The sequence below is a fragment of the Salarias fasciatus genome, chromosome 2 (assembly GCF_902148845.1).
Source record: "Salarias fasciatus chromosome 2, fSalaFa1.1, whole genome shotgun sequence".
Lineage (NCBI taxonomy): Eukaryota > Metazoa > Chordata > Actinopteri > Blenniiformes > Blenniidae > Salarias > Salarias fasciatus.
The window spans coordinates 15089443-15113906 of NC_043746.1; the positions used below are offsets into that span (position 1 = coordinate 15089443).

The following is a 24464-nucleotide window of genomic DNA, read 5'->3' on the forward strand; positions in this document are numbered from 1 at the left end:
AATCCGGCCTCTTCTGTCACTTATTGATGCACTTTTTTTTTTGACTATCTCCCCCCTCCTAACTCTTGTTTACCTTTTCAGAACAAGGTACCGCAGATGGCTGCGTTGGTGATCAAATTCCTTGTATGGGCAACTGTACTTGGCCAATAAAAATTATTCTGATTCTGATTTCTTTCACAGCAATGTTAAAGAGATGTTTTGCACATCTTGTTGAGCTTCAGGAGGGTTTTCCTGTTGCAGCGGCGTCTGGAAAGCAGAAGTAAATTGGAGAAAGACTTTTAACTTTCCTACAATGTTTACTTAAGCTAATATTGAGTCATTATTTCAAAATAGGCTTTACACTTTTCTGATAACGCATTTTAATGAGGGAGGTTGGAACTTTGCAATTTCAGTAAGATTAAAGTTTTGTTCAAAATGAAACTGTGATTTAAAAAGGCACAGAAATTAATTCTTGTTTGTGTAATATCAATAATCACTAAATAATGATACATCAGGGTCCAGTTCCAATTTAACTTTGCATTAAAAAAAACAAAAAAAAACAACAAAAGAGACATTTCTTTTCTTTTTTCTCCAGATGTTGAATGTGCAGTTAGACTGTGAGTGAGGTATATTCCTACCAGGCATGCACCTGGAAGCTTGCAGAGGACATCCTCTAAATTTTATGGTGAGGAAACAAACAGCTTGTGTTCTCTGATAGAACCACTGATGTTCAACTGCATTTGCATTGTAGATTTTTGATTGCTCGCTGAGGGAATAGTAAATGTCATTTTGAGAATTTTTAATGGCACCATTATTTCTTTTTCTATGAGATTCCCTGTAAATGTCAAAATAAGTGTACATTGATGTGTTTGAAGTAGTTTGACACAGGAAGGCTGCAGGACCTTCATCCTCTATCTTCACTTTACTTGAGGTTTTTTTTTTTTTTTTTTTTTTTCGGTCAGGCCCAGTTTTCATGTATGTATTTCATGCTTCTTGTGTTTGACTCCTTTGTGCGCCTTCTCCTCCCTCATTACTCTTGATCATTGTCTGGTGTGTCTCGTCAGCTCTGCCTCTCAGTGTATTTAAGGCTTCAGTCTGTCACTTTGTCTTTGTTGGTTCGTCTGTGTGGTTCTGCTCTTGTCTCCCATGTTTCTCGGTCTTGTAATCCTGCATTAACCCTGCTGTTTGCATTTAATTTAGACTGTGTTCTCCTTTGAAGAGAATAAATGTTGCTTAATTTAAAGCGGTCCTGAGATTGAAGGTCTTGGTAATTACTGAAACACTTGGAGGCAAAACACAAATGTAAAATATTCTGGAATTAACATAAATCAAACTCGGACTCATTTGACATAGCATTCTGAGATGCTTCAAAGCTTTTGATAACTTCCTCCACCAACCATGTTCTGGCCTTGTAGGGGCTCAACGCTTCACTCATACACTCCGGCTCCTCTCCACTCCAGCAAACAAAAAATTGAAACAGTACTGTTTCCAGGTGATCCTCGTGTATACAGGGCCTCATGCACGCACAGCCCTAATTTCAATAATATGCCTACTGGAATGTGATGTTGTTCACATTAATATTCTTTTGTTGCCTGCAAAAGCCATGCAAACCAAAAGAATGATCCATTTGTGTGAGCGTACGTGCAATCTAACAGTGTTCATACAGGATTTCAGTAAATCAGGCTTAATATCTCATTTAGAGAATCTTTAAACACGAACACACAAAGTGGCTTATTATCCTGTTGCTGGAGGCACTTTGGTGCATACAGGGAATATACTCAAACATACCCCACTATAACTGTAGCAAATCAGAGAATTTCTCCAAGTCATTTAGCATTCAAATGCTATTATGACATACAGTTTCACAGCCTAAATTACAGCCAAGGGGCGGTGTGTACAAAAAACATAAAATAAATGTAATAATTGAAGCCCAACTGTCATTTTTCACTCACTGATGGTTAACTTTAATCTCATCCTCAGGCTAAACAGGTCTGATTGGATTAACTCGCATGAATGAATTAGAATCAGATGAGAAATTAGAAGTCCTACATTTCCATTCACCTGGACACCATAAATCCTCTGGGGGGCTGCTGCTACACAGAAGGAGTGAGTGGGCTCACAGCAAGACAGGAATCACTGATGATTCAGTTGATGAGGTTGATTTTTGTTATTGTTGTTACATTCTTGTGCTGTCATTATCATTACACTGCCCTGTATTGATAAAGCTATACTTGTGATATGCTCACTGCGGCATTAGATCCTCAACAGCACTGACTTAAGAGAACTGAAGTGAGTTAAACTAACCCATTCCATATAATGAACCAAATTTGCTCTCACTATCATTAACAGTGAATTATAGGTCATAGGTTATATCTGTGCTACTGGCACATTGCATTATATTTATTATGGTCTAAGATTTGATTTTGCCAACATTGCATCAATAAATTCATACATTTTTTGGGGGGTTACTGAAACGTGAAGTTTTCGAACTTTTTGCTGCATTGAAATCAAGTTCAGCTCTCTACTCATTGCCTCTTTGTTTGAGCGCCTCCTATCGCGCTGTGATCATAAAAGACACCCTGAAACAACTTTTTCCACACGCACCATTCTGTAACAAATATTACTGATCCTGATCAACTTCACGAAGAAAAGTACAGAAAAGCGCCCTTAGTGTCTCGGAGCGTCGTTAACAACGCGTTTCTCTGCCCTCCTCCTCCTCCTCCTCCTCTTCCTCCTCCTCCTCCTCCTCCTCCTCCGGAGAGCCTCCCCGCTGACCGCCGCTTCCCGTTGACGCTCCGACCCAAAACATACGCGCACCGGTCACATGCGCCCGCGCATCGCGCCCGCGCCCGCTGGGGAACAGCTGCAGAGGAGTGATTTTACGCACAAGCGTCCCCGCAGATGGGAGCCTCGGCTTCTCTCACTCCGGTGAAGTAAATCCGCTCCCGCCTGAGCTGAACGCGCTCCCGGTGTCAGGAGGCTGGAAACGCGCCTCCGGACGAACCGGGACGACACCATGAAGTTGTCCGTCCTCCCCTTCCTCCTCCCGTGGCTGTCCTGCCCGCTGCTGCTGCCCAGCATCGCCGCCGGTGAGAAAACCAGATGTTTTTCCCCTCCATTTCTCTCGCGAGTATCAAGATTATTTCCTCCGTATTGTGTCTGTTTGGGAAGTGAATCTACCAGATTAACGCTTCGACAGAACATCCGATGGTTTCTGTTCACTGCGAGCTCTGTTGCTTGATGTGGTCGCTCCACTTTGTTGATGAGCAGCACTTTTCGTTTGTTACCATTTCCCTGTTTCATGGGAGTCAAGCTCTAAGAGTTTATGATATTCAGCTTCATGTGAGTGTTTGAAAACAGCATCAAAAATAAATGGCTATTTTTATTGTGCTTACTAAAATAAACATTTTATTTATGGATATTTCACTCCACTCAAGCATCAGCCAGACAAGTTTTTAAGCACCAGTCCACAGCTCATTTTTCTGTTAAAGTTGATTGGTCATCAAACAAACAGGAACACAGGAGTCAGATATCAGTCCAGCTCTATACGTCTGTCCTTGAAGGTACAGTCAGCAGCTCACGGAGCGAAAGTGGCTCAGCAGTGTGGGTTTGTGTGTTTGCTCAGGGGAATCTTTACATTTATTTATCCAGATGATGTGAGACAGACGTGAAGCCAGAAGAGAAACCTGCTGCAAGTTAAATGTGGTCACTCTTGCTCTCTCTCCATCATCAAACACATGAGGTCTACCACCTGATGTCCCCTGTGCCTGATATTATAGCTGACTCTTATTAATATTACAGCTTCTGTCCCTTCAGAGAATACATACATCTTCTGGCTGCCCATCCATTCAGCACAGCTGGATTGTCCACAATTCCACTCTCCAGTTGATGCCTGAAGCAGTCACTCACTTCTTATTCTGTCCTTTAGTGTGATGAACCAACACCATCTGTCTCTGTGGATTGTTACTGCTGGTTCATCATGGGAAAGATATACAGTATCGGATCCCTTAATGTGCGTTATCTATATGCTACATTGAACTTTTATGTGACTGCATGACCTTTTGAACTGTACTGATAACATGATATATAAGTGAGGCATTACTGATCCGGTTGTGAAAACACCCCCTGCATTATTACCCTCATCATTAGAACATCATGGGTGTGTTTTTGACAGGGACGGCCGTATTGCAGCACGATGGCGGTTGTTAATCTACTTTTTCCACTTTTGTTCCAGCTCCAAACGAGTTTGTGTCTTTGGCCGAAATGGAGGACGCCTTGCTCAAGAACCTCTTTCAAGGTTACCAGCGGTGGGTCAGGCCCATCCAGCGCGCCAACGACACTGTTAGAGTGCGCTTTGGACTCAAGATCTCCCAGCTGGTTGATGTGGTTAGTTTACACCTCAAGCTAAAACACATTACTTACACTTATCCACGATTCAGCTTTAGCCTTCTGTTGAACTTTCAGAGAATATTTTTCAACAAGTGTTACTCAAAGCATGTTTTCTAGACATATAGAAGATATTATTTATTACAGATTTGTACATAAATGTGTGACAGATATGAAAACATTATTGCTACTATTTCACACATAAAATTAAATTTTTTGGCCAAATCCTCCAACATAAAGTCAAAGCACTTAAGAGTTTTACTTCCTCTTTTATTAAAAAGGACATTTACTTCTCACTTTTGTTATGTTTTGTTTAAGAGCTATTTTGCTACTTTTGTCGCTTATAAATAACTAACCTCTTAAAAATATATATATATTCTTTTTTTTAAATGTGAAAATCTGTTAATCTGGGATCCACTCACCTATCTACCGTACCACTTTTTGTTTCCAATTTAGCTGGTTTTAGAGTCATCTGTCACCTCAATGGCATCTTTTTGACAGTGGACAGAAATTAGAGTAATCTGTACAACATCAAAACTGAATACAGAAATGCCACAGACTTGGAACGTGTTACATTATTGTTGTGAGGCTAAAGTACTAACCACTACACCACCTTGATGTTTTTTGAACTTTCCCTGTAGAGAACACATGGCAAGAAAGTCACGGTTAATTTTGGTCTTTGTATGCATCAGATTATTAACTCCTTTGCTGATGTTTACATCTTTATCATCATTCATAAATTGGACCAGTGAGCCCAAGTAGCCATCGGAGAGATGAAGCAATAGCTGCTCAAAAGAAAACTAAAGATGTGCTGAAAGACAAAAACAACAGAGTAGGTTTCATTTCAACTCAAAACCAAAGTTAACAGGTTTATGTCTTTGTTTCAGCAGTGTCGCTGTCCGTGGTGCTGAAACCAAACAGGCCACAGGCAGGCAGCAACACTGTGAGGAGCTTTCCATTGTCCTGAAATAGATCTGGAACACTCTCTTCATATCTACAACTACACAAACTCTCTGGAGTGTCCCTTTAATATTGCAGAGGTTGGCTGTGATAGGTTTAGATGGTTTGGGTGTTCAAGAGGGGAAAACTGAGAATGCTAATGGAGGGAACCACTTTTCTTGGCTTAAAATATTAATTTCATCCAGTTTAGATTTACCTTTTCATCCTTCTTCCTTCCACCAAACACAACCAAGAATGAATTAAACAACACCCCTTTATGTTGGTGCCCAGCAGGGAGGTTGAGCTGTTGGATTCTGGAAAAGAAGAAAGGGTGAGAGATGTAACCATAACACGGCAGCTTGGCTTTGCTGTGCACGTCCCCCGAGTCTCTCTGGGCTGCTGCATGGCTCTGTATTAGATTATGGTTCACCTCTGGTCTATGTGATCATCAAAACATCCAACTGGCTCCGACAGCTGAGGCCTGGGCTGGATACATTAAACAGCTTTGAATGTATCGTTTTCACTTTTTCAGCATTTATTGCCATAGGACATTTTCTCCTCAGTCCTCCTTCTCCATCTCAAACATGCCTCTAGTGATGTGGAAATAAGTTAACTGCCTTCCATCTCTCTATTCTTGTCTTCTTCTATTTACATCCTGATGTATTTATATTGCTTCAGCTTGGTCCACCGCACCCACCATCCTATATTTCTTTTTTTTTAAGCGAAGGAAATGGCAGAGACCGTTACGAACAAATGTTTCTGACACCACTGGATTATTAGGCTTAGCTTCAGCCAACCTCCTCCTGTAGTCTACTGATTCTATCTATTTACATGATAGATTGCACAAACAACACCATGTAAGGTGAGAATCATCTGTGTGAAAGAGCTGATATTGATCATTGACATAAATTAATTTGTCTTTGCATCATACATTTGCATACTTTGCTTTGATATTCAATAGCTGTTGTTATTATCACCTTTATTTAACCAGAAAGTAATTTAAAAAACCTTTGAGATTGAGGTCTCTTTTACAAGGGTGACCTGGTCAAGAACTCCACTGTTAATACATATCTGTGAAGAAAAGAGTAAACAGAACAACAAAAAGCAAACAGCCAGCTCTTCTCATATCTGTTTTTGACTGTGCTTCTGCTCTATTCAGATTATATTTAAATGACATAAATTGGTTGAAACATTCAGAAAGTTTTTACACTTAAGCAAACATCTAAAGATCGTGCTACTGGGGTCTTGTTTGGGATTGTTTTATCAATGTACCCAAAAAAGTTGGATTTTTGTGATAAATGAATGGAATCCTAAAGGACATCTCTTTGGTTTCTTTCTTCTGCTTCAATAATGATGTGTCCATTTTTGTTTGTTCCTCTGTGTAGGATGAGAAGAACCAGCTTATGACCACTAATGTCTGGCTCTGTCAGGTAAGACATAAGAATGAGCTGGACATTGCATACAAGTTGCATATAATGTATTTTATGTAGTTATATGTAACAACTAGCTTTTCTTTCTGACAAAGTGTATTTTCCAATGGTTTCTGGTCTTCCCCATTTACTGTATGACTGTGTGTTATCTGCACTGCTCCTATTTTACAGTTACATAGTCTCTCTCTCTCTCTCTCTCTCTCTCTCTCTCTGTTCCTTCTATGTATTTCCTTCTATGACCTAAATATGAATTATTATGACAATTTTACAATTACCTATTTTAATGTTAGAAAAAGATAGGTCTGTGCCAGTATGAATAATGCTGTAAGAGCTTTGATAGTTACAATGTATATTTCATTTATACATTATATATATTTTTTTTAATCTTTGCTAAATACAAATGATATGCAAAGCAAATGATTACATAGCGTCTTGTATTTTGTGTTTCTTTTGCTTAGGAGTGGATCGATTATAAACTGCGGTGGAACCCAGACAAATACGGTGGAATCACATCCATCAGAGTTCCCTCAGAAAACATCTGGCTTCCAGACATCGTCCTGTATGAAAAGTAGGTTAATTTTTGTCATTCAGCGACTTCATGTGAAATGCAAGATACTTTGTGTGAGGAGTGAACCAACACAAAGCAAATATCGTTCATAAATTATGAATCATTGTTTATACTTGAATTTTAAATACACACCTGAAGCTTATTGCTCTTTTATAATATAAAGATTATGAAACACTGTGGTGATTAAATGTTTGTACCTTCACACAGTTTAACAGCCTTTACTTATTGTCCTGATATTAAAGTACAAACATATCCCCAGAACGATGCGTTACTTCTATTAAATATTTTATATTACAACAAAGTGCTGAAGCTGCAATGAAAGAAAACTTCAGAACAAGATAAGTCGTGATTAATTGGAATTGTTTACTATAAAATTAATGCAAATAACAGTGATTTTTTTTTACTGTTGCTTGTGTGTCTCCTCAGTGCTGATGGGAGATTTGAGGGCTCCCTGATGACCAAAGCCATCGTGAAGTACAATGGTGCCATCACCTGGACGCCGCCTGCCAGTTACAAATCCGCCTGCACCATGGACGTTACCTTTTTTCCGTTCGACCGCCAAAACTGCTCCATGAAGTTCGGCTCCTGGACCTACGACGGCCACATGGTGGATCTGGTTCTGATGGACCACCAGGTCGATCGGAAAGACTTCTTCGATAACGGGGAGTGGGAGATTCTCAGTGCCACTGGTGCCAAAGGGAACAGGAAGGATGGCTTGTATTCCTACCCCTTCATCACATATTCCTTCATCCTGAAGAGGCTGCCGCTGTTTTACACGCTCTTCCTCATCATCCCGTGTTTGGGTTTGTCTTTTCTGACCGTCCTGGTGTTTTACCTGCCGTCAGATGAAGGAGAGAAGTTGTCGCTGTCCACCTCTGTCCTCGTGTCGCTCACTGTGTTCCTCCTGGTCATCGAAGAAATCATACCCTCCTCTTCCAAAGTCATCCCCCTCATCGGAGAGTACCTGCTCTTCATCATGATCTTCGTCACCCTCTCCATCATTGTCACCGTTTTTGTCATCAACGTGCACCACCGCTCCTCGGCCACCTACCACCCCATGTCGCCGTGGGTTCGAAACCTCTTCCTGCAGAAGCTTCCCAGGCTGCTCTGCATGCGAGGACACACCGACCGCTACCACTACCCGGAGCTGGCCCCCGAGAGCCCCGAGCTGAAGCCTCGCTCCGGCGGCCGGAGAGGTGTCCAGAGGACAAGCAGCGGAACCCACGGACAGACGACGTCCGATGGGAAGGAAGACGAGGTGTGGGCCACCATGCTGGAGAAAGCCATCTACTCAGTGCGCTACATCAGCAGACATATTCGCAAGGAGCATTTCATCCGGGAGGTGCGTGTGGCATTAACTCAGAAAGAATTCCATGGAAATAACTGCAATGCATGAAAAACTGGATTTGTGTGTAAACTTCTGTTCTTTCACAGGTGGTACAAGACTGGAAGTTTGTCGCCCAGGTATTAGACCGGATCTTTCTGTGGGCCTTCCTCACTGTTTCAGTTCTGGGAACCATCTTAATCTTCACACCAGCTCTGCAGATGTTTATGAAAATCCCTCCTCCAACTCCAACTGAGGATCCACCTTCACACTTGTAATAACAAAGACAACAGACGACCTGCCTGTAGCAACTCCTGAAACATGTTGCCAGTAAGAAGAAACTACCACAAAGTGTTCAACACTGGATCACTCATTTCTTTTCGATAGAATCTTTGTGTCATTTAAATCATCCAGCCACTTTGCTATATGCATATTTATGTATAGGTCAGGTTTCAAATCATCATGATGGTAAAATTTTGTTAAGTTGATTAGACAATCTGACATTGTTGATGCCACCTGTGTTGCTTTTTTGTCTGTTAGTTGCCAAAGGAAGAAAAGGAGACATTTAAAGATGCTGTCCAGATCTCTGTGGACCAGGTTGTTTGAAGTTTTCAAAAAAATCATTTTGCCTAATATGAAATTTAGTGTAAAAATGACTTGATTAATCCAACAATCCGTATTTAATATACAATTAGACTATTAATTACATCTCAAAGTCATTTTTGTTGTAGTTATGTAAGTACTTGACCGATCCATTATTACTTCCATTTTTCATGCACATCACCTTCATTTTAATTCAAAATCACCCCGATGCAGTGAAGACTGATATCGACAACAGTTGGCACTAAATTGAAGCACAGAATTCAATTACCTGGAGCTACTTTTTATGGGTGCATTGTATTAAAGCCAGTTACCAGCCACCAGCAACATTTCAACTACCTTATGCACTCAGCAGAGCTGCCACCAAATGTTTGTTCATGTCTGCAGAATCACTGCAGATGTTGTGTACGTTAGAGAAATAAAGCTATGAGGTGACTGATAAATGCTCAGATTACAGATATTTAATCAGGACAGTTTTGTTTTTTGATAAATTGTCTTTCCTTTGCTGTTTTATTGTCCTCAAACAAGAACTTTTGTTAATTTTTTGTTGTTTCAGAGGAAATAAATGAATTTAAGATGTACAGAGTCAATAAAAACTGCTGACACACTCTTGAACGGCAATATTGCATTTATATTGTTCAGATTTACTCTACTGTACTGAACGTGTTTTTATTTATTGAGGCTTTAATAATTTTTTGTTTGAAAAAACTGTTCTTGATTTAAAATATTGGAGAGTTACCCTCCGTCCATCCAGGGTCGCAGGTTGCTGCAGTCAAACCCACTTTACTGTGGGTGGGATCAGGGTAAACCTGGACAGGAGGGGAGCTACTGGTGCTAAGGTGAATACCATGCTCTCGATTCAAGGGCACCATCAAGTGGCAAAAAGTTTTTTTTAAGAAACAGCACTCTTGTAATGTATTTGTTATGTTTCTATTTTCCCAGTTTTCTTTGACTCTGCCTTCTTATCTAATAAAAACAAATCAGTTCCCTCAGATTTATTCCACCAAAAGTTGTCTAAATTAAGTTTGGGCTTGTTTTTGTGACATTCACACCGAGGGCCAATTTTAGAGTCTCTCAAACCCACCTTTCAGAGGAGAGGCAACTGGAGACAACCCTGCACACACAAGGACAACATGTGAATTCCACACACAGAGGTTCTCAGAGGTCAGACTCGAAATGATTCTCACATCCTCCCTGTGAGGCGAAAGTAGTCACCACTAAAACACCGTGTTTCACCACAGAATGAACAGGATATTTCTCCCATAAAATGAAGCATCTTAAATTATTTTCAAAAGTGTTTTTGCAATAATGAAAATTAGATTCATTCAATTTATGCAAATTATTTTAATAAAATGTAATATTTCCATGCGTGACACATTCAGCAAAGCTCTTTTTTTTTCTTTGAAATCATCACTAAGAGAATAAAACATTCCATAGTTGAAGCTCAGCATATTATTTTAATGTAATATAGTTTATGTATTGCTGGTTACTCCATAGTTTACATCACATTTGCGTAAATATCTGAGTTTTATTTTGAAGTTGTTTTCGTCCACGTTTTCATGTCACTGCAGCCTTATTCATTTCCTATCTGTGACGCCCGGTCTGGCTGTCCAGGTGAGCTCGTGCGTTGCGTAACATTTCCATATAGAGCCTGTTGTTTTCACTGCAACAAAGCAAATGCAACAGAAGACAAAACATATCAGAGCATCTATTTTTGTAGTGCGTTATCTATGACTATACTGCATGAAAGGCACTGATGTGCAGTTTTGCAAGTGGCATAATAGAAACTTTCAAAATAGCAATTCATGCTGCAATAAGAATATTTAAAGAAACATTTTAAAGGTACTAAATTATGAATCTGACAGAGATGCAGTGGGATACATCTTTAAAAATACAGTGCTGAAACCTGACTGATAAAGCATCATGCAGAGCAAATTCAGGAGAACTCACTTGGCCACAGACTGGTCAAACATCATGTTGCCCATGTCCATGTAATACTGAGCATCTGTTCGGAGGGCGGTCCAGTACTCATTAGCCTGGGAAAGAAAAGACAGAATAAACAAACAAAACTGTTCTTTTTTTCATACTTGGATATCTTAGTGACACAGTGAGGAGTTACCTGCTCCTGGATGGTGTAGCCCCACTGGTTCTGAGAGTGGTTCGGGTCCCAGTAGCCCACCTGTCTCCTCAGTCGAATGAAACGTTTTGCTTGATCCTCCTTCACAAAAGGAGCAGCGAAAACTCCTGACAGAAAACAGCAGTCGAACAAATGCTCTCTTGATGATGAATTACAATGAAAACATTCACATATCTTGTGACGACATGATTGTAGATGATCACTGACTGTACAGGTTTGATGGAGGAAAAGCAAAAGGAGATGTGAAGTTGATAAAATAAAGTTTAGTTACATAAAAAGAATGACTTACCAGTCAAAATGGCCAAGAGGATCACACACTTCATGTCTGTAGACCAGGAAACAGGAGACACCCAAACACAACCTATGTATTGATGAAAATATCAATGATTAAATACACATAGTAACACAACAAAGATATTTAAGAAACCATGGAGCGTCAGACTTGCCTGCAGTGTGAGCGGTGAGCTGAGTGTGTGAGAGTTCTCAGGGCTCAGAATCTCTCATCCAAACATTGAACCAAACAAGAGTTTCTTTCACACAGTTTCCACGAGGAGCCAGGGAGGAATGAAAGGGCTCAAGCATCAGGCTGGACAGGTCGCCCAAAGTAAACCACCGATCCAACTGCCAAAACTCCAACAGGCCGTCCACACACAGGCATGCACAGTGTGGAGCGTTCCACTGGGAACAAGCCTGGATGTGACATTTAGCATAGGAATGGTGCTGTGTGGACGAACAGTCAACAGCTGCTGTGCAAACATCCCGACCGGAGCACAACCTGGGACCCAGTATGCTTTCTGTGAAACCTAACGTTCATATCTTCCTCATTGTCTGTTTTTTGACTTTATGAAAAAGAAAATAATAGTGTTGCAGTTTCACCAGATTTGTGTGTGTGTGTGTGTGTGTGTGTGTGTGTGTGTGTGTGTGTGTGTGTGTGTGTGTGTGTGTGTGTGTGTGTGTGTGTGTGTGTGTGTGTGTGTGTGTGTGTGTGTGTGTGTGTGTGTGTGTGTGTCCTACAGCAAAAGTGCATAAGTAATTTTAAAAAGATATGCTTCAATATAATACAGACACTGTTGTGTTGTTTGTCGTGCAGACTGTTGATCATATTGCATCACATTTCTTTAACTCAATCTGTTTTACTCTGTTCTACTTTCAAGCAGTATTTATGCACCTCTGAATGTCTTTCACTTGGTGGCGCTGTATCCACACTGGCTAAAGTAAAGCTGGAGGATATTCAGTTTCTTCATTTTTCCTCAATGTGTAACTCAAATGAACTTTCCATTTCAGCTCTTATAAGAACAGAATCCGTGTCTCGTGATTCACCCATTAAAACACAACTGACATGTTCCTAAACATATTTACTACGACCAAGATTAACATCAAGAATCAGTAGATTATGAATGAAACCAGGAATAGAGGTGGGAAAATGACATATTGGTATAGTGAAAGCTGCAGTCAAAACATTCACACACACATCTCACTCCCACTTACCCTAATGAGGGCGATTCAAAGCTCACTAAGACGTCAGATATTTCAAAGCACGTCCCGGGGGTGTTCATTTTGAGGTGCACTTGTTGAGGTGCTTCATTAACCCTCTCGTCTTTGAAATTATAAGGGGGAATGTTTCTGGGAGTTTCTTTGTGTGATGTAATATTTACAGTCCTGCTGATATACAGCCACATGAAAATGATCACATGAAGGAGGAAATGAGGGTAAGTGTTAACTGACAGGAACAACAGAACTAAAAACATCAATAATTTAAGGCATTCATGAATATTTCTAAGCATGTGTATATTTATGTTGGACAGTGTCTCTGTGCATGTGAGTATGTCTCTGAGGATTTGAAACTTTTCTTTGTTCTTACAACATCTGTTTGTTCACTCACACAATGCACACACTATCTGTCTCTATCATGACCTTTTCTACAGTAAACTCCTAAGTGTGTGTGAGAGCTCTAACCTTTTTGTGGCGTCCCTGACTAAACCGAGTCCCACCTGTACAGTATAACAGACATTAAAAAAAAGCAAGCAGGCTTCAACACAGTGCAGGAAGAACTGTTTCAAGAATACGAAGCTGAATTTTGGAATCTGGACTTAATAATAACAAATATGTGCAAATTTCATGTATCATCTAACTGCAAAAAAGAAAAATAAAGCACATTCACTGCTGTTCACAGATTAAAACATATGGAAATGTGCATAAATATCCGTGGGTGTATGCACGTACCTAGGTAAAAATGGACTAAATTCAAACACTCAAACACACACATATGCAGATTCCCAAAAAAACACACACAAACACACACACACCTCCATGTCTCTCACACATCAAAGGTAGCAGATCAGAAAAAAAAAAAGAAAAGAAAAAAAAAAAAACAAACTAAAACTCATCTGACCCCATTCTATCACACACATGCACACAGACACAACCTTCTGGGACAGAAGAGCATTTGAAATATTTAATTTAGAAACAGGAAAAAGAGGTGAAACAAGTGTTGAGCGAAAAATGTGAGGTCTTTCATACATGCTGCGTCATGTTTGAAAAGGTGTCAGCTGAGATAGCAACACATCCTCTATTAATATTACCAACCTCATCGTCTTTCTCGTTCTACCCTGGTGCTCACATACATCCTCACATAGGCGGAATAACGCAGCTCTGATTCTGCTGTGGGAAATTATGCATGCTCGGCTTGGTTTAAGTAGTAGGAAAATAACAGCCAGTATGTGGAGATAAAAAAAGACATTGAGAAGAAGGACATAGACAGAGGTAACGCCACAACATTAAACCCATTACCGGAACACTTCTCATGCATAAATGATAGAGAATTAACGGCTCTCTCTGGTTTTCCGGTCTTTTCTGTTCTTAACTTTTCTTCTTTATTATTAGCTTTCAGTGGATTTCTCTATTTACAAATTCAGACAACAAGAAATATTTTACCGTATGACTTCAGAAAAAAAATACAAAGACACAAAAGCTTAGTGCCAGAAGTTTCAAAATGTGCTGAAACTGCAGAAGCACGTATTGCACTTTCTCGCTGACCTTTGAGTCGAGACGTTTGAGATCAATGTCTGAGATGTTAAATCTCAATAGTTTCAGGATAATGTGTGTTTGCTTCTTTCTTTGGCTGTCAGAAGTGCTTTAAAGAGAAGGTTTGAGTCTGTTCTCATGAGTAGAAAGAATCCAAAATGTTAGCAGTTATTTTCTTGGGTTGCGGAATTTTGAATGTAGAAATCAACATGCTCAAGACAGAAAGTTCAAGATGAATGGTGTTAAAGAAGGAAAATGTGTTTCTGTTGTTAATATCTCTACACAGTTGCGGTGTGTGACAACATGTGCTCTCAAGTGCTTGTAAATCTTTCTCCCAGGGGACAAAATTATGTACAGCATGTTACAAGTGGGAAAAACAGATCGATGGTGTAAATATACAGACGCACACAAAGCTGTCTGGTACTGTTGGAATACTCATAAACACCAGAGGGAAATTACAATTTAATGGAGCAACTCTGAAATTCACCGTGAGACGATGCCGGGAACCCTTAATACATCTTGCTGTCAGACTTTTTTTCAAAGTGTTTTTTTTCACTTTTGAAGTAGATTTGACGTGGTTTATTTTGTCATACGTCTCATTTTGTCACAAACGCCAAACAAATCTGATCACGGCTGACAAAGAACAAGCTGGGTGTCGTGCATGCAGCCACATTTAATGGGTGAAAACAAATCAGATCAAAGCCTAACAAATGACTGAACTGTGTTTGAAGGGAAAAACACATTCAGAGTCAGATCTGCAGACACCAGGGGTTTAATGCATCATTCAGGTGGTAACACAACAAGAACACACTATTTGGTTTCAGTTAAAGTTTCAAGTGTGGTGATCTGTTTGAACAACCCTGAAGTAAGATATCACTAAGATATCAGGAGATGAACTGTGTGAGATTTCCCAATTTAAACTTACTTGCACATATTGCTTAAGCTCTGTTAATTAATTTATATTTACTTGCACTTGTTTTCATGACATCGGTTTCACATAAAACATAGGTTTAAAGAATTCCCAATCAAAACTCTTAATACAGTTGTCCATTCCTATCGATGAGTCAGTTGTGTAGACAGAGACAGATGGACAAACAGAGGCACACTAATAGTTAGGTGCTGTTCTCTTTGTGCTTCAATACAAATTGGAAAAAAAAAGGCAGACAAGAGACAAAATATAATATAAATATAAAGTGCCAAAGTGTAAAAAGGTAAGCACTTGAGCAGGTGGACAATTTATAGAATAATCATGAAAATGTGTGGCAGTTAAAACACTACTGTCCAGCACAGCAGTGATTTAAAGCTCTGATGGCCCTGGGATGAATCTGTTTAAAAGTCTGGATGTGCAGCCTTCATCGACCTGCAGCACCTGCCAGAAGGTATCAGTTTAAACAGGTGATGAGCTGCCGGTGGTGGTGGTGGTGGTGGGAGGGGTCTTTGAGGATGCCAGTGGTCCCTCTTTGGCATCTGGAGCCGTAACATCCTCCAGAGAGGGTAGAATGCAGCCGATGACCTGCTGGGCTGTGCTGTGTGTGCGGGGCACACAGGAGAGGGTTCATGCAGGCCCAGCAGTCTGTCTGTGATGATTGTGTTGACGGCTGAACTGAAATCAATGAACAGGAGGCCGACATCGGTTCCAGGTTTTTCCAGATGGCTCAACGTCGGCTGGAAGGTGAGCGTGGTTTCACCCTCAGAGGATCGGTTTGTCCTGCAGGCAAACTAATAGGGATCAAATGCTGAGGGGATGTTGCTGCCCCTGTCGTTGCTTTGTCTCCTGTTTTGAAGGCAGCGTTGTGGTTTTTCATCAGATGTTGCTCTTCACTGTCCATCCAGAGTTTCTGCTTAGGAAAAACCTAGATTCAGTTTTTCAAAGTGAAGCTCTCGGTACAGGAAGTGATGTATGAGAAGACAGTTTGTATTTACTCCTCCAGAGTGAAATGAAAGTCCTGCGCAACCTGCAGTCAGCATTCGATCATTAATAATTCCAACAGTTCACCACCCAGAGTTACACACATCAGAAGTGTGTGGAGGTATGAGTGCAAAATTGATCAATTGAGTAATGTGTACTGTGATTTAATGGTTATCAGCAGAAAAGATTAAAACACTGTTGTGTGAAGCAAGCACACAACCTGGAGACAAACCCTTCAAAAATATTCAGATTCATACACAAAAGACCGCATTTGAAATTCAAATTTTGAAATAAGATTACATGCCTTTCATGCACATTCAGCTTGTGCTATATTTATTGATATGTTAGTTTACGCTTCAAAATCAATACATAAACATGACAGGTTCAAGACAAGCAGAGGTTTACTATGAATTTGGAAATTGCCCATGAGAAAGATGTTGTTTTTTTTCTTCTTCATCTCTTTGAGGAAATAGGAGCCAGTTTGTGCATTAATGTCTCTTTGAAAACAAAAGACTCAGTTTAGCAGAAAACTTAAATGCTGATCATCCTGCTTGATTCTGAAGGGATGTTTATTGCTCTTTAAATATTTAAATTTTCCATTTCTAGTTCAGTTGGTGGCGTGAGGAGCTTTCTCTGTGGGGTTTGCATGTTCTTCATGCACGTGTGGGTTTTCGCACACATACACAGCTTGTAGTTGAGCTTAATTGGGGACTCTAAATGACTTCTTGTCTCCAGTTTAAAATAGATAAATATGAAACGGATTGATGAGTTTTCCTGATTCATCAAGTTATGAATTCCTCTGAATAACAACAGATGGTTGTGTGTTTTCTTTAACGATGACTGCGTTACTCATGTGTCAGCTCTTTTGCAGATTAGTCACGTCAATATGACTGGTTGTACTTGGTGCACTTTAGCAGGAGATAAGCCTTTTTTTGTTTAATATTTTTTAAGATCTCCTAGTAAAAGGAGTTGCTCAGTGTGAAGGGCTGCTGTCTCCTGCGTAGTTGGTGGTGGCTCAAACAAAACTTTTAGCATTTGGCAGCAACATTTCATATGTTATTCTGAAGTTTGCCAAGTGAGAACTTGAAGGAGAGTGGAGGCTGGAGGTTTGAAGAAGCCCACTGTGGCTGTCAGCCCAGCTTAAAGCGCAGACTGATACGTGACGCTGTCCCAAATCAGATCTATCAGCGTGAATCTCCTCTGAAGCAGCTCAATGAGACACACGCGTTGGTGTGTAATAGCAAGAAGTGGTCTGATACTACTGGCAGGAAACTGGCGCTCAGATAATACAGCTCTGCTCCACTGAGAGGAGGGAACATTTGGAAAGTATGCAGTGTTCCCCCTCATTGCCTGTCGAATCCTATTTCCGACTGAAATTATTTATGGACTGGAATAAATAGGTCATTTGATTAGGAGCCAGGCTGGCACAAAAAGGAGACAAATGTTACAAAAATTCAGTTGATGAACCTCTTTGTAACACCAGGGTTTAGAAAATTGCTGTGTGACGAAGAGCAGACTCATGAATGATAATTTACTGCTGTGGGAAAAGGAAGGTTGACTAAGCTGATCTGCACCTTTCTTATGAAACGCAGTAGTCAATCTTGTCCAGCAGAGAAAACCCATTCTGCCACGAGCTCTATACCCTCAATACTGCATTGTGGATTTTCCATTTTCAGCCTTTTTTTCCCCCTGATTTTGCTCTGTCTCTGAATGGCTGTCCCCTAACACACTGAGCTGATTGTCCACCGAGCTGTTCAGTTCCACCTCTATTCTCATTGTCTGACTCATTATTCCATCACTGTGTGGACGTTATAACTTACAACATTGTTCTGATACAATTTGTTTTCTTGTTCATTTTATCATTTTTGTGGAATTATTAACAGACACCAACAGACAAGTCACAAGCATTAATCAAACAATGACTTTGATCATAATCCATCAGGATGTGGTTATACTTCTCTTCACTGTCAGATATTTTTCTGTTTTTGATACAAATCATGGTGTCACTTTTCAGCTTAAACACACTTTAATAAAAGCTGAAAGGTGCTTCAAAATACAATGGCTATGGCAACTGGGAGAAGTGACTGAGACCACACATTGTTCAGAAGGTGTCCGTTTAAATCACAGGTTTGATTCCCATTAAACTCATGACGTCCCTGTTTTATCAGGTCCTCTTGAAACACATGACAAAAAAATATACCCAACACACTTCAGAACAGCATTAGAAGCATGTCAACAATTAACCCCTACATATTTTACAGGTCCTTTACAAAGCAAAAAAAAAAAAAAAAAATCTCATCATTCTTTGTTGTTGCTCTGGAATGTTGCTAAGAAAGTTTCACTCTCAGTTGTGAGGAATGCTGGCCACAGTGGTTCAATGTAAGTTTTTTATTTTAACCTGTATGATCAACAGACAACAGAACTGATGGAAAACAGATGCTCAAAACAGCTTAATCCTGATATATGACCTCAGGACCTCAGAGAAATTCTGTTCAGCATAAAGTGACTGATTACTCTGGACTCTGATGTTCAGGAAATTGGCCTTATTCAGGGAAACACTGTCCGCCTGGAATGGCAGTTTCATGGTTGTAACGTCTGTAAATAGACTGGGGTTTAAGTCCTAACAGTGGCGTGATGTTTCAGTGGGTAGCATGATTGTCTCACAGCAAGAAAATCCGAGGTTTGATGAAATAGCCTGGAGTTTGCATGTTCTCTCTTCTCACAGTCCAACCATTAAGTAGGTGTATTGATGTCTGCAAACTGATCTGAAGTACTTGCCCTGTGGTGGACTGGCGGCCTGTCCAGGATGTACCTCACCTTTAACCCAGTGTCACCTCAAATCTACTGCAGCCAATCACGACCTGGAGCTGGAGGAAGCACGTGTCGTGAGCGCTGCTTCAGCCATGAAGCCAACCCGGGATTCTTCACCACTTTCCAGTCGAATGCGCAAAACTGAACTTTAAAAAACGGCACCAAACATTCGAATCGTATGATAAGTTTATTTTGGACCGATGTCATAAATAATGTGAAAGAAAAGCCCTCACTGGCTCATTTCACTGAGAAAGTCGCATCAACTATTTTTTTTTTCTCTTTGGCGGCGTCGCAGCGTCTCCACGCGCCAATCTGAACTCCGCACTGACAGGATTTTTTTCAAACCCAACACACCGTCCCCTCCCCTCCTCCTCCTCCTCCTCCTCCTCCTCCTCCTGCCGCTGCTGCTCCTCTCTCCTCCGCATCTCCGTCTCCATCCAGCCTCCTGCTCGCTCCAGCGCCTCACCGGAGCGCAGAGCCGCGTGCAGCCGACCCAGGGAGCCCCGTGCCGGGCGGAGCGCTGCCAGCATGCGGTGCCACAAGTTTTGGGGACCATGTGCGGTTGGGTTCTATGTGTGGACGGCCGTTCTCTTCAAAGGTAAGCTCGAGGAAACACTGCTTATCACTTTTTACCCCCTCCAGAGTGTGGAAAGAATTCATGGTGCGGAAAGTGAAAGAGCTGATGTTTTTGACAGAAATGTAAATGAGACGTGAGGTTAATGAGCTCCAGTGTGATATTTTCAGAAGGTGAAGACAACTAATCACATAAATGCGAACGTTTTATGTTTTATCACGATTTTAATAATAAAAAAAAGCAGTGAAAATGATAATTTTTATATCACACTTATCACAAAGACATACTAAATGAAAGTTATTGATATGCTTGCCAGTGCCATTGGACAGGATATTAAACCCAAAATGCAATTGTGAATTAGTTAAAATATTATTTTTTCTGCGCAGTCTGTATCTGCACACCTGTGTACTTTCCTCTGCTGGATATTGCCTGAAGAGTTTTTTTTTTTTTTTTAAGACTGTAACTGTTTATGTCTTTTTGAAAGCATGTTGAGTGTGTGTGCCTTAATGTTTGCTCATTCGTGTGCACTGAGATGCATGCATGACTCTATAATTCTCTTCTAAGCCGCATCCCATCATCAACATCAGCATCATCTGGAACATCTGGGGTGCATACTTAACAGTTCCTGACAGGGCGGCTTTGTTGAAGCTATACTTTCAGACCCCCGACGTCTACGTCTGTGTGACTGTGAGTGTGTGTGTGTGTGTGTGTGTGTACATTTCAATTGGCCACCTTCCACTGCCCCTCACTTCATCTGTGCTGATCCAGTCGGTTGTCACCTTGTGGAGAGGAGGAAGGCCATTAGTGACTTAAAAGGAGTGAAAGGGGATGAACAACATAACAAGCCATGATTGGAAGCCAGTTCCTTTTTCATGAGCTTTATTATTGTTTAATGATAAGAGAATATTCATATTCAGCAGTCATCTTGTGAATTCTCTGAAGACTGTCCAAAAGACACATACAACTGCAGAAGTCATTGCAAATTATGATGAAGTGGCAAAATGTACAAAGGTTAAAGACTTATCAACCATCATTTTAATACTTTAGTTTTTCAACTTTAATCTAAATGTTAAAATGTAATAATCCTGAAAATGAAGTAGCTAGAATGAGCATAGGATTGACTCCAGAAGTTGAATAAAGCAATATGGAAGATGGATGGATAAAATCAAAGTAGTAAAAATAATGGTTTTATGAGCAATAGGGCTTAATTTTGGACTCACCGACTTCAAATTATAGAATTATCACAGATGCCTTCACAATGATATCTAAGCATCGTCTCATATTTGAGTGTCATGATGTGTCACATTTGACCATTGGTGGCTGAATAGAAGCTCGTGTGGCTTTGAGTGTGGAGATTAAAGAGCCTGCTAGCCGCTTGTAAGCCCAGAGTCTGCACATTCACTGTGGATTGATAAGCAGCTTTAGTCTGTCAAGGGAAACACTAGACAGTATTCCAAACAGAAGATGAAGGGCGCGTCAGTTTCTTTGCAGCTGAAGGATGAGTTTTCATCAACCTGTGTTTGTTGATCACACAGAATGGACATACAGTAGAGTGATCTAATCTGATCATATCGAATCTATCCGTGGAGGTATGATTGGAATGAATCACAACACAGTGAGGAAAAAACTATGGAAACTGTTATAACTATGTTAAATGTACCCATTCAAACTTCAGTATTTTGTCTCACGCTCTGTATAATAATGGCAGACTCATGGGAGGGACATTGCCAAACCGAGACTATAATAATATGTGGCTGATTTCAATGCAGCTATGCCTCATCTCACTCAGCTTCTGCTTTTACTCTGTGCAAGACAGCGTGAGAAAAAGATGCTTAAACAGTGTGTCCTCAGTCAGCAACACTCGCCACTCTTTAATCATGAAGTTTGTATGTCATTAAACTTCAACTTTCGTTTTTGTGGTGCAACGTCTGCAGCTCATTCACTTCTATAGTGGTTAACAGGTTATGTGGCCAGCATTACAAAGACAAGTTATGGACACACATTTTACATGACATTTCTTGACAAAATGACCTGTTTTAGCCTCAAAAACAGGAGGCTTTGGTCAACAGGAGTGAGATGTATTAGCCAAGCACTCAGTATTGCGCCACACCATAGGTCTTAGCCCCCTGGATTAGGATTAAACATCCATGGGTCTTAGGACACTGAGCTCTCAACCATAGATTATAAACCTCTCCTATATGAATTCATCCATCCAAAACTCCATCAACTCACAACACCATATATTCTGATCCCTGCTTACCACTGTAGCCAGTCAGATGATGCTGGGAGTAATGTGTTAATGGATGAATCCGGGCCTCTTCTGAATAGAATGTGTGTATTCATGTTGTAAAACCATTTAGTTTCAAAGAAACACACCAAAAGACAAAAAAAGAGACAAACATTAGAATGCTGCAGTAAAAATAGAGTTGAAACCTTTCTGAGTAAAACCATTTGTTTCTTTTATTCCCAAAGCCTCATTTGCTGCTCAGCTGCTCCTTGTTCAAGTGTATCCAATCCGGGATCCCGGATCCCGGATCCCAATCCTTTACGTTGAGCTACAAACATGCTTTCTGATCTATTTTAGGGTGGGCCAATCCAGAGAGTTTAGTTCTAGTGATACGCAGGATAAATGTATGCTAAGTAACAGATTGCAGATATAATGGGGAAAACACACATGCCCCAAACTGACTGGCTTTAAATAATCTCTCATCTTTGATATTTTTTTAATTCATTTTTTTTCACTGTTTTTAAGTGGATCTCGATTTCTCTTCTGTTCATTACCTAAATGTACCTTGTTCTCCACCTAAGTTCAACTGAAATGGACTTATTTCTCTGGCTGGCGTCCGTCTGCAGTCTGTCTCTTATTACCACCCTCTCTCACGTCTGCACTTCTCAGACAGGTTGGGTAACAGGCCGGCCACCCGGGTCAAGATGTAGGTTTAAAGCCTGTGAACATCTGGATGTTTCACTCCTGACCTCCCTCGGCTGGTTCATTCCCCTGCCAAAAGATTGATGATGAAATAATGAGGTGCCGGACAACTGCCTGTTTAGAAATGGCCTTAATTAAGTCAGCTCACATGATGTGGGCAAAAAGAATACAAATTCAGTATAAGACTATTGCGTACTGAAGATCAGTGTTACTGTAATCTATTCACTGATTAATATTATACAAAGATCTACATCATGACATGTTGTAGATCTTGCAGGAGGGGTGCAGGGATGCAGTTGATCATTTTTCACCCTCCAGTGACTGATTAGCTCAAACAGACCAAAATAAAATGCGTCCACCACTATTTGACCTCCAACTAAAAGTGACGTAAGTTCAGCTGGACTTAATAAGTGAATCAGCCATTAAAGTGACCCAAACAGAGCTGACAGCTCAGCTAATGTGGCACAGCAACGCTAGACAAACACAGCTAGGCGCACATTACTAAAGTATCAGAATTAATAAGCGAATAGTCTAAAGGAGAGATGAGTGGTGTATTTAAAGATGGCAGGGACTTGTTGGAATGCTGATCTGAGGGCGTCCGCCTTTCTAAAGCCAAGGCTGCAGCGGCATGCTTGATGTCTGCAAATGGCAGTTGTCGTATTGTAAAGACTTATATATCATATGTGGAGTGGATCTTCCTCAATGTCAAAATGTCATGGAATAGAATTCAATAGAAATATTTAATTAATCCCAGGAGGACTTTCGTAATAGTATTGCTCTAAATAGAGTTGTAATTTATAGTATTCAGGGACACACACCTGTCAACAGGGGGTTTGAATGTCCTGTTCACTTCTCCAACTTCAAGGCTGCCAGTGCCAAAAAGCACATTATGATCCAAATTCTGCCTCACTGTTTGTTACTTGCCCACTTTTTGTTGTGTGTCGTCTTTTAAACCAGATTTACAGTGCTTACTACAATTACTTTGACAAAAAATGTAACACTATTTTCATTTAGAATACATTATGTAGTGTATTCTGTCATGGCTTTGATGGAGGTGCTATGCTGCTAAAGAAATATGATATTCTGTCAGACAGACAGAGTTTACTGGGTTTCAAACAGCCACTTGGTGTCTGTCTGGATCACCATTTAATTGATAACATGAATACCGTTTTGTCTGTCTCTCCTTCTCATGTGTGCACAGATGCACACAAAACGGTCCAGATATGTAGCATTTATCATGGTTTCACCTCTCCGAGCGCTCAGGGAGTGGTGGTCTGTCAGCAGGCTCTTTGTGCGGCACTGCCCCCCTCCTCCTTCCCAGGTTCAGAAGTCTGGCCCCTCTTTCTCAAAGCATTCTAGGATCACAGTCTCTTTATGCCTCTCTTTTATAACCGAATACTAAATTTGTCCTTTTGTGTCAAGTTCTTGAGCGAGTATGATGTACGGGAAATAGTTTGTCCTGATAAAGTACTGATAAGTCTCCCTTTCTGCAGCGTTGTGTGATTTTATGTTTTTGTTTTATGTCCTTTTTTTAAGGGACAATTCTCCATAAAAAAGAACTTCCTGGCAAGGCTTAAATTGCTATTCAACTAAATTAATGTGAAAATAAGTGAGTGCCTTTTTTTTTTTTAAAGCTTTCTAAATCTGTTCTCGTCCCCTTGATCTGCCACCAGAACGTTGCAGTGTCCTTACTGTTTATTCATCAGGACTCATGTTACATCACTTTGAAGCTCAGGGGCCCCGGCCTCACTGGAGGCCCTGTGTTAACCCCGGTCTGTCTGGCAGCAAGATCACTCATGTAAACTACGGTCGGCGATGGCAGTTACACTTCAGCTGCAGAGAAACACGGCTGCA

The 24464-nt window shown here is 40.6% G+C and overlaps 3 protein-coding genes across 3 annotated transcripts in view; 2 read left to right on the top strand and 1 right to left on the bottom strand.

Annotated features, from left to right (window-relative positions):
- The first annotated feature begins 2972 nt into the window (after positions 1 to 2972).
- Positions 2973 to 8932, top strand: LOC115398339 (neuronal acetylcholine receptor subunit non-alpha-2-like). The gene is made up of 6 exons (XM_030105052.1): positions 2973 to 3068; positions 4214 to 4365; positions 6690 to 6734; positions 7193 to 7302; positions 7729 to 8644; positions 8737 to 8932. Exons 1-6 carry the CDS (start codon positions 2996 to 2998, stop codon positions 8902 to 8904), a joined length of 1464 nt encoding a protein of 487 aa, XP_029960912.1. The 5' UTR covers positions 2973 to 2995; the 3' UTR covers positions 8905 to 8932.
- Positions 8933 to 10566: 1634 nt separating this feature from the next.
- On the bottom strand, positions 10567 to 11766 carry LOC115398346 (uncharacterized protein C3orf85). Its single transcript, XM_030105063.1, has 4 exons — positions 11653 to 11766; positions 11346 to 11470; positions 11177 to 11262; positions 10567 to 10889 (listed from the first exon to the last, which is right to left on the bottom strand). Exons 1-4 carry the CDS (start codon positions 11684 to 11686, stop codon positions 10811 to 10813), a joined length of 324 nt encoding a protein of 107 aa, XP_029960923.1. The 5' UTR covers positions 11687 to 11766; the 3' UTR covers positions 10567 to 10810.
- A 4298-nt stretch (positions 11767 to 16064) lies between these two features.
- Positions 16065 to 24464, top strand: part of LOC115398330 (neuronal acetylcholine receptor subunit alpha-7-like) — a 38095-nt gene continuing 29695 nt past the window's right edge. The window contains exons 1-2 of the mRNA XM_030105039.1: positions 16065 to 16068; positions 19626 to 19705. Of these exons, the coding sequence (XP_029960899.1) occupies positions 19636 to 19705 (70 nt within the window). The 5' untranslated portion in view covers positions 16065 to 16068; positions 19626 to 19635. The remainder of the gene's footprint in view (positions 16069 to 19625; positions 19706 to 24464) is intronic.